We start from the raw sequence: 11,159 nt of genomic DNA on the forward strand, positions 1-11,159 counted from the left end.
GAAACCCCGAGTCCCCTTTCTACTGTGTGGGTCCCTGAGGACCACAGCAGCCCACCCCACCTGGGATCATCCCAGTCATGTTTCAGACCTCCAGATACTGCCTGTCCTTTTTTTTCCTTTATAATATGAAAAGATATTCAGGGAATTTTCTCTTTCAGGGGAGATATATGGGGGCAAAGAGGCCAAACCACACTCCCGGCCCTACATGGCATATGTGAGGTACTATAATGACCAACAAGGTGATTGGTTCCAGTGTGGGGGTTCCCTAATAAAAGACAACTTCGTGTTGACAGCAGCTCACTGCAATGGAAGGTGAGGAGAACAAATGGGGCCTTCGCATCCTGGGATCCCCTACACATCCCAGGCCATTCAGGAAGGTTCCTGAGCACAGAGGAGCCCTGTGACCTGTGTGGCCGGGGCAGAGCGAGTGTGGGGTTCCTGGAGCATCGGGGGGAGAGGGGAGCTGCCAAAGCACCATCACAGCCTGGGTAACCTCTGCACAGCAAGGAAGGGGACACCCACCCTCCCATCCTTCCAATCTACTCAGCTGAGGGTCTAGAGGCTGTGCTTCAACCTGCCCTCCAGAGACTGTGCTGAAGTTCCTGACTTCACATCCCCCTTGTTTTACAGAAATATGACTGTCACGCTGGGAGCTCACAACATCAGAAAGGGAGAAAACACCCAGCAGGTCATCCCTGTGCTCAGACCCTTCCCCCACAAGCACTATGATGCTGAGAGACATGTCAATGACATCATGCTGTTGAAGGTACTGTCTTGCTGACTTTCAGGGGCAACTGCACAACTTATGGGAGTGAGCACCCCACCATTCCAACAGGTTCTCACCTCCTTCCAACTGGATGCTCATCCTGGGTCAGTGAACAAGAAAGGGGATGGGAGGAAGATTCTGACAGGGGTTGTGGGAGGGAAGTGGGTACAGGCAGCCTCCCCACAGGCCTGAGCCCAGCTGCAGGGAGGGACCTGAATGGGCTTCTCTCCTTTCTGACCAGCTGAAATCCAAGGCTCGTCTCACCAAGGCTGTGCAGACCATTGCCCTGCCACGTCATAAGGACTGGGTGAAGCCAGGGCAGGTGTGCAGCGTGGCGGGCTGGGGAAAAATGGATGGTGGCATCATGCCAGTCACACTTCAGGAGGTAGATCTGGAAGTGCAAGATGAACAGAAGTGCCAGGGTCTCTTCCACGAAATCTACGACAACTCCATCGAGCTGTGTGTCGGAAAACCTAAGTCCAAGAAGGCCACTGGAGTTGTAAGGAAACAATCCCCTTCCCAATCTTGCTCCTGTGTCACTGTGACATTGGGGTGCATGACCAGGCTCCTCCAATTGCACAGTATAGTGGGCCAGGTCCCATAGTGGGTGGAGGCATGTCCTTCCTGCAATGGGGGGCCTAGGCGTCTCTCAGCAGCCGTCCTCGTGTCCTTTGTCCTGGAACAACAAGAAGGTACTCTGGGGCTGGGTAGAGCTGGAGAGGGTGGGGGACAATGGTGGGGGACTCACATAGGCCTGGACCCTTTCCTACCCCTACAATTAGAATGAAGGTGACTGATGACCATTCAGTCCCTTCCCCCTGGAAATCTGTGTGCTGAGAGTGAGGCAGGAGAACACTGGGAAGAAAATCAAGCTGAGAGGAGGGAGCCAAGGGGCGTGGCTGAGGCTTGTCACTTTTCTGTCCACAGGGGGACTCCGGGGGTCCGTTCGTGTGTAAGGGTTTGGTCCAGGGCCTCGTCAGCTATGCTTACTCGCGTCCTGAGGTGCTTCCCCGGGTCTTCACCAGGATCTCCCACTTCCTGCCCTGGATCCGCAGAAAAATGAAACTCATGGCTTAGCTAGACCTGGACCACCTGCTTGGGGGCTCCTGTCCCTACTTGTGGGAACAGCTGTCTGATTCTCAATAAAGAGCATCTCCCAGTGGGATGGTCTGTGTCTCTCTTGTCCTTGACTATTTCTCTGGACACCAGTTGTGCACCAGGTTCCACTCCATCCTCTTTTCTCTCTCCTGCTCACCCCAAATCCCAATTGCTTTTTTCAAGGAAATAGAGCAGATATTGAAATGTAAGGTACCACAAAGACCCTGAATAACCAAAGAAATTGTGAGAAAAACAAAGAATGGAGGGGATACACTTCCAGACTTCAAGCATTATTGATACAGATTCTACCAAGTCTGCACATTTCTTTGGCTAAGATGGCCATTTTATCCAATCCATGATCAAGAAAGGATATACTTCCATTTCTTTGTATCTTCTTTTATTATTTTTAAGTGTCAAAGTTTTTATTGTACAAGTCTTTCATCTCTTTCGTTAAGCTTATTCCCAGGTACTTAGTTTTTTTGATGCAACTGTAAATGGGATGATTCTTGAAATAATAACACTAAAAGTGCTTATAATAAATTGTACAGTGCAGCTAAAGCACATGGAGGGAAATTTATAGTATTAATGCATAATGTAAAAATTGAAATTATTGAGCTGATGGTGTATCTTGAGAAGTTAAGACCCTGAACAAATCAATGAAATAGGAGGAAGAAATAAGAGGCAACAGAAACAAAATGAAGTAACTGTCAAACATACAGTAGAGAGATTAAATAAATAAAGATAGATTATTTGAGAAAACTAATAAAGATGACAAACCTCTGAAGAAACTGGTCAGGAAAGAGGAGAGAAGACAAATATTTAATATTTTTACAAACATTGCAGACCATTAAAAGTTAAGCCAAGAATATTATAAAAAATTTATGCTAATACATTTGAAATTTTAGATAAAATAGAACTATTACTTCCTAACAATTATTCAAGAAGAAGTTAAAAATTTAGGGAATACTAGAACTACAAAAGAAATTGAAAAACAATCAAAAACTTTTACATAAGTGAGTGACCTAGATGGTTTTACCATTAATTTCTACTGAAATCTAAGGAAGGAAAAATTTTAACCTACAAACTCTTCAAAAAAAGAAAAAAGGAGGAGCATCACCCATGTAATTTTGTAAGGCTGACATAATCTTCCTCCAAATAGCCAAACAAAAAAGGAATATTAAGGAGCAATCTCATTCACGATTCAGAGACACCAACAGCCTAACACCGCACCAACCCTCACTGGTAGCCCAGCCACATGGACAAGAAATAATACATTGGGGGCAAGTCAGATCTGCGCTGAGAAGGCAGATCTCATGTCTCCTTCCATCAACTGATGCAATGTGTCACAGAAACAGATCTAAGAGAAAGGTCATTATCTCAATAAACAGAAAAGCATTTGATAACATTAAACATCCACTCATGGTAATCAAGAACACCATTTGGCAGACCAAAGTAGAAAGAAACTTTGTAAAACCTGATAAAGTGTCTGTAAATCTACAGAAGCCTTTAGTCCGCTCCTCATCTAGTAAGAAAACCGAGGCTTCAGTCCTGCCCACGAGAATGCAGGAAAGCCCTTCTCTGCAGACTGCTGTGCACGCAGAGCATGGTGCTGATCGTTTCCTCCCGGCCCTTCCTTTGAGCAGCCCTGAGCCTGGAAATGGCCCTAAGTGGGACCCTTTTGGGGAAGCCTATAGAGACCAAAAGAGGAGAATGTGGAAGAAGGGGCACAGCAGAGCTGGGGGTTTGCAGCCCTTCCTACTTCTAGTCCCGGTTCCAGGGACCTGACGCTCTGACAGTGATGCATGCTCTGTGTCTGGGGCGCTGGGGTCCTCTTGTTCAGGGGACACCATCGGGTCACAGAGGCCACACTCCACCCCCGCCCTGCTTGGGCAAGCCTGCCAGGCACCATCAGCTAGCATGTCCAGGTGGCTAAGCTCCTGGAGAGAGAGCGCTGTGATGGCCCCTCACTGAGCTGACAGTGAAACAGCTTTGGTTTCTTCTCCATGTTCTGGTCAATCAGAATAAAAAATGAGGGGGCCAGTGTGGTCATAGCTCAAGGGATCTTTTTATTTTTGAAGAAAAACTGAGGAGGAAAAGATTTCTGGGATACCATTCCCTGTAGATGACCCCTTCTCGGCCCCAGGGAAAGTTTGTGTCTTAGTTCTTCCTGACCCCAGGCTCCGGTTTACTCACTCAGCCCTTGCTTCACAGCTAAAGTTTTCTCTGTCTCTCCTCCTTCCTCTGTCTCTCCCTCTCTCAGTTGATGGCCCATTACACTAGCTGCTCTTCCATTTTTGGATGTGGGTAACACAGCACACTGTCATGCACAGAAAAGGCTTCTTGAGGGGCAGATGCCATCAGCCAACAGCTACAACCTCATGGAGGTGCTCCCACAGGTAAAAGTCAGTCAACTGTAGAAGGTTCCTACTTAAAATTTTTAATTGCATTTATTGAGGTTATGTTGGTTCACAATACTGTATATGATTTAGGGGTGCAGATTGTCAGCTTTTCAGATGTATGTTACCATACCATGTACACAACAAATACACCCGCAGTCCTCTACCTCAGCCCATGGGGCCTTCTCCCCACCTTTTTCACTCCTACCCTCCCCCTTTAGTAGCTCCAATTATATAGTCAGATTTCTAGGGTTTGTTTTGGTGTAGATTTGTCTGGTTTTTTGTTTTCTTTATATTCTACCATCCATCTGACATATTTCACGTAGCATTATCTGCTTTGGTTCCATCCATGTTGTTGAAGGTGGAAAGATTTCATCTTTTTTTTCTTTTTTTTTTTACAGCTGAGTAGTATTCCATTGTGCATATATATACCCTTCTCAAAGGCCACTAACTTCTGAATTTCACATTTCCCAAACCCTATATAAAGTCAGCTCTTGCTTGAGTCAGAGACAATGTCCTTTCCAGCATCTCTCCCTTGCTTAGCAAGGAATAAATTTGGAATTTTGCTTCAAACACTGAATGCTATTCTCTTTCTGTCACATTCCTAGTGCTGGAGATGTCCCAGAGCTGAGTGACCTGGCCACTTGTCTGTCTCTTGAGACCTGCTGGAAGCAGTAAGCTGCTGTGGTGACATAACAGATCACAAAGCAGGGCACCGTTCCTTGACTCAATGCTATTTCCTCATAGTCACTGCCATGGGTTTGCGTCTCCCAAATAAATTGTTGCCACTGGAACCCTTGCTTCAGGCTCTGCTTTCTGAGGGAATCAGCTTAGGACAAAGTGGGAAGGATAACTTTTGGCATTTCTTCCTATTTCAGGCTAAAAATTAAAGCTCAGATGGAGTCTTCTCACAAATCATAAACTAGACAACCCATGAAGTCCTTTCATCACAATCTTTTCTCCACATGGTGTCCCCTGCTGGCAATATTTGGATATTTCTCTCCTTTATTTCCAAAGGTTTATGGTGGAAGGCCTTTTCTCACCCCGTTTTAAAATGAGTTTCTGGGGGACTGACTGGGAATGTCACCGAAATATGTACTATTGGTAGAGCCAAGCAGCATACAGCCTCATCCTGGGCATTCTGAAACTCAGGCCTGCAGAGGAGACGGCACCGCATGGAGAAATGAGAGGTCCATACTGGCAATATTTTAGTAACAAAGGAAGAGTCCCACAAAGTCACCAGGAAAAACTGCTGGTTCAAAAGAGGTCGTATTTCCCTTCACTCTTCCACATACTTGATTCTTCCTGTTTTGCCTTATCGAAGCAGACAATGACACAAACAGCCAAATAACTTCCATTCAGTTCAGTTCAGAATAATTAAACAGGCACGATGGTGTGCTCAGTGACAGCCTTGGGGAAAGTGTGTATGTAGAGCTTTCGTAAACACCGTAGGTAATGAGGGTGATTATAAGATGTGGGGGTACTAAGAGATTCTGTTTTCTGCATATTCTGAACTGATATTGTAAACTTTAAGTCTTGGGTGAATGTAGAGCAAAAGAAGAGGAGTGATGTTCCATTGCAGGCACCAGATTATTTGCTGGTGATGAGAAATAAACTGATGGGTCATAAATGACTTAGTAAATACTAGAAGACTATCAAAGTCAATGATTAAAAAAAGGAGAGACTTTGGGGGGGGGGTGAGGAGGCAAAAAAAAAAAATGACTTTTCAGGAACTTCTTGGGATCTCCAAGGAATCAGGATTGGAGGAATCTTTTATAACTCATTTGTGTTTCCAAGTGCATTCCTGCATTTTTTTTCTCTGAATCCACGTAACAAAAACTTCATCTTTCACTTTTCCTGTCTCTCTACAAATTATTTCATTCTTGGCTTTTTACCTCATCCCTTTTGCTTTCTTTTTTTGGATGACTTTTACATGGGGTGATGTGCAGCCCCTTGCTGCATATTATACATCCCACCATTGAGTTTTCTTTCTAGGAACATGACATTCTAAAAATGGACACCAGTTGTGTGTGGTCAGTGCTGCCTTTTTATATGAGGTATGAATTTTTATCTTTAGAATTCCACCAGTTTTTTCCTGTATGGTTTCCACAATTATACCACAAACATAACTTATACTACACATCATCTGGTATCTTGCTTCTAACCCTAACTCTAGCCAGACTGAAGGAGGGCACACATGATATACTCAGGGAAATCTGCAGACAGACAATAGGACATTATGGGGCGCAATCAGAGATAACCTTGTGCCATGACATCCAACATGGCCTAACCAGTCCTAATATGACTTTGACACTCCTTCCCATTGCCCTGCATTTAATAAAAAATAAAATAATCTTTGCAAAAATGTCATAGAAAAAATGCAAAATGCCTGGGGGATGAGAGAAGGTTGGGAATGCATTTGGATTAGTCAATAACCACAAACTTACAATTAGCAGATATAACCACAGGTTACCCCCATAGGGTTTACTGTGTTGAAAGAATCGTTGACTCTTTACAGTTATTGCGAGAACCTTATAAACAGAAGACCACTGTGGGTCTTAGATCACAGACAGAGATGCTATTTCCTGCACATTCTGAGCTGAAGGGGAAGCCACAGCACAGGCACACCAGAGACCGTCTCTTGGAGAAGGAGTTTCATGTAATCCAGATGGAGATGGAGTTCTAGTCTGGGTAGTTCTTCCTTCCAAGCCATGTAGTGCTTTCCCTATGAGAGGCTCTCAACAGGCTCTGGGGATGCGCTGGTGAGCAGTGAAACTGACCAAGTTCCTACTCTTGAGCACTGAGACCCTCATCAGCCACATAAACACACACTGCATGGTTATGAATGGTGGCGAGTTCAACTGAATGAAGAGGAAAGGTGTTCTCTGATATTCTAGGAATTGTACTGGGGGGTGGGGGGGCGGTCATACAGCCTGAGGTCTTGAAGTGCTTGAGAATTATGAGGAAAAATGAAGAATGCAGCTGAAAAATTAATTTCTTCTTTTTTATTTTCAGAAAATCTGTGGAACTCAGAAACAATAGGGAAAATGGATAAAGTGGAGTCTTTGCAAACTTAAATCTTCCATCTAACTAACCAAAGGCACCATATGAGTAAAAACAACAACTTTGGGGTGGGAGACGATATTTACAATTATCTGTGAAAAAACTGGAATCCAGATTATATCAAAATTCTTTAAAATCATTAAGAAAAACAACTCAAATGTAACTGCACGGGATATGATGATTCACAGAAGAACAAATTCAAACTTCTAGTAAATATTTGAAAAGTTAATGAACATTCATCAGTCGTCAGGGAAGTGGTCATAGAAACCACTATGATTTACCATTTCACACCTAGTAGACAACAGAAACAATGAAGCCTTAAGGAGTCTGGGTATTAATTAGAACAGCGAATTGTGAAGGATTGAGCAATCCCACGGGCAAGGTACGGGACGCGCACCGAAGGGCCTCAAACAACGTCACTGCCTTTTGTTAGTATGTTGACAAGAAAAAAAATTGATTCTCAGGACAGGGCCCCTGAGTGTGTGCAGTTTGCAACGTCTCCCTGTCACAGGGAGGGTTCTCTCCCTGCACTCTGCTTCCACCCACATCCCCCAAATGTGCAACCTAGGTTCCTGGGGTGTCTAAATGAACCCAGTCTGGGGGACGGTGGGGTGTGAGTACACCCTGCATTAGGAGGGCATTCTGCCCAGGGCTGGCCCCTGCTTTATGTGCTGAGCTCCCCAGAGAGGTTCTGGCCACCTTTGACACTGAGCTACTAGGGTGGGTGGTAAATGAATGAGAGAGTGAGTGAGTGAGTATAACATGCATTATTTAAAATTAGAAGTGCTGGGGCTCCCCAGTGGCGCAACGGTTGAGCGCTGGGCTGCAAAGCTGCCCGCAGCCTCTGCAGCACCGGTTAGATTCCCAGCCACCGGTGAGGGTCCCCCATGGCACTCAGATCTCTCCTGCCACGCCCACTGCTCCCGTCAGCGGTGTACTTCGGTCCTTCTGCCTGTTCTGCTCCCCACTCTGGCTCTGGTGAATTCTCCCACCCTCCCACATTTCTGACTGTACCCAGTGCTTGTACAAATAAATAAATCTTAAAAAAAAATCAGAAATGCTTTGAGTCTTTATCTAGAAGTTCAGTGATGTTTTTGTGACCAGAAGTATGCTGTAAGAATTTAACTCTTGGGCCTCCCCTGGTGGTGCAGGTGGTTGAGCGCAGTGCTGTGAAGCTGCCCGCAGCCTCTGCAGCACTGGTTCGATCCCGGCCGGCCAGCGAGGGTTCCACATGGCGTGGCAGACCTCTCCTGTCTCGCCCGCTGCTCCCCTCAGCAGTGTATTTCATCAGTCTGCCTGTTCTGTTCCCCGCTCTGTTTCTGGTGAATCCTCTCACCCTCCCTCACATCTGGCCTGTACCCCAGTTCTTGAATAAATAAATAAAATCTTTAAAAAAAAAAAAGAATTTAACTCTTATTAATATTAATTATTCTGTGATCAAATTGGTTTTGTTATATGTAACAATTGGTTTTGTTATATGTAGAGTCATAGTTTCCCAGAACATTCTCAGAAGAACGCGGACTTATCTACACTCTATACATGGCCATTCCAGGTTAAGGACATACCCTAGAGATACTCTTGCACATGTAAACATAGAGGCAGGTAGTCCTTTTTACTAGCAAAAACTGGAAACAACCTAAATTTCCTATGAAAAGAGTGTTATTTGCACATACAGAATCTTGTTTAACTGTGGATAAATGTAAAAAAATCATCACTTACTTGTGTATTTCAGGGATGGACTGAGTAGGAGCCAGAGGAGAGAGAGGAGGATTTTTACTTTTTATTCTTTGGAACCTAAATTTCACACCCAGTAAACATGTTTCTTAAAAAAAAATACAACTATTCTTTTAAAATGTTGAATAATAAGCAGGTTGCAGAAGACTGGTGTAGGTCTAACCAGTTTTTAAGTTAAAATAGACAAAATGAAGACCCACCAGCTTATTTCTCTCTTCCTTGTTCTCTAACTCAGATGGCTCATTATTTGTTTCAGTCCAGGCTGAATTTCCCAGGATTTCCAAACTTGAGTTATTGTGCTGACAATAACTGGAAATGAGAGTACTTAATTATCTTCCAGTATTTGCTTCTGACAGTAAAGACAATAGGGGAAGAAAAACTCCAGCAAGGAGCAGTGAGCTCACAGCACCTACTTACGTGAGCAGGGAAGGGCTGGGGTACTGAGAACCCGCTCTCCCTCCCCCTCACCATGAACTTGGGCAGCCTCTGGGCAAGCCAGTGCCTCTGGCTATTCTTAATGTTCCTCCTTCCTCAAATCACAGAGTTAGAACAAGGCACATCGCTGAAATTTGTTGTCTACATTGTGGTAATGAAAAAGCAAATAATCTGTTGCCTACAATGGAACCCCTGAGACCTCTGAGTTCTGGTGTCTGATCTGTGGTGAGAACTGACCCTCCCAAAGTCCCCCAGCTGAGGAGAAATGCTCAGTAGATAGACGGGCTCCCAATGACCAGCTCCCCCTCTTCTCTCATTCATGCCCTCTTCCCTGCCTTCAACTAGCCTGGATTTTCCCTTCCCATTGGAAGCTGATCCTGTCTTCAAATTTCTTAGAGAAGGCCAAGGGGAAGACAACACTCTTTTTATTAATCCACTGAATGCCTGTTGAGTGTCCTGACTTGTGCTGACACCCGGTGGCTCCGTGTGTCAAGGAGCCTGGGCCACCGTGTCATGGCCTCCCAGGTCATAAGGCCTGGGCCACCGTGTCAGACCAAATACCCTGTGCTGCCCACATCTCTGTAGGCTCTGTCTCTATCAAGGCCATGCGCCTTCTAAATGGGCTGGAGTTCAAGTTTCCTGGGTGTCTGAGCCCTTGAGGTGATTTTGAACCTGAACTAGAGATGGTCTAATGTCCCAGGAGGTTAACATCCCACGTTCAACCCTTTAGGTGACCCTGAATTGTCTCTCCCCACTTTTATCCTTCATTCCATTTAAAAGTTTTGTGATTGTCACTCTCTGGCATTCATGGTCTTTGCAGCAGACAGATCCTAAAATCCCCCGTGAGCCTCACCCTTATTTAATCCCCTCCTCTGTGAGTGGCTGGGGTCTGTGAATATGAACTTACTTCTGTGTTTGCGTGACCTTTTATGTATGACAGAAGGGGGGTGATCCAGGTGGGCCTAACCTCATCACATGTGCTTTCAAAACAGTTTTCTTCAGCTGATTGCAGCAGAGGAAGTCATAAACACCCTCAGCGTAAGGAGGGTGTGACACACCATTGCTGGCGTGAGGAGGAGATATATGGCAAGAAATGAGGGTGCTTCGAGAGCTGAGAGCTGCCCCTCAGTCTGCAAGAAAATGGGAATGTAGATCCCCGCACTGTTCTACCAACTCAGATACTCATTATTTACTTTAGTCCAGACTGAATTTCCCCAGTGGTTTTCAAATGTGATTTACTGCGCTGGTTGGAAATGAAAGCTCTTAATTATCTTCCAGTATTTGCTTATGACAGTAAAGACAATAGGTGAAGAAAAAAATCTAGCAAGGACCAGTGAGCTCACAGGACCTACCTACGTGAGCAGGGGAAAGCGGCATCACTGAGTTCCCATTGATGGCAGGAACACACATTCTCATCGTGTGTCCCCTGCGGCAGGGATGAGGTCATGATGAGCAGAGAACAAGAGGGGTATCGATGTTCTCAGGAGCAGAGTCCTGCCAGTATCCTAGGGAGCGTGGCAGCTGACTCCTTTCCAGGGCCCTTCCCCACCCCACCCCACTGTGAGAGCCCAGCCTGGCTGACACCTTGATTTGTGCCTTCAGAGATCTGAGTAGAGAGCGCTGTTGAGCGTCTAGACTTCTGACCATTTATTACGAGGTAATAAATG

General features: G+C 45.2%; 1 protein-coding gene across 1 annotated transcript; it reads left to right on the forward strand.

The window, feature by feature from the left end:
- Nucleotides 1–205: 205 nt before the first annotated feature.
- On the forward strand, nt 206–1,843 carry LOC311176102 (mast cell protease 8-like; the record flags this gene model as incomplete). The annotated part of the gene is made up of 4 exons (XM_084241433.1): nt 206–312; nt 631–766; nt 1,008–1,265; nt 1,694–1,843. 4 exons carry the CDS (start codon nt 206–208, stop codon nt 1,841–1,843), a joined length of 651 nt encoding a protein of 216 aa, XP_084097559.1.
- Between the last annotated feature and the right edge of the window lie 9,316 nt (nt 1,844–11,159).

The sequence above is a fragment of the Talpa europaea genome (assembly GCF_964194135.1).
Source record: "Talpa europaea genome assembly, chromosome: 8".
Taxonomy (NCBI): Eukaryota; Metazoa; Chordata; class Mammalia; order Eulipotyphla; family Talpidae; genus Talpa; species Talpa europaea.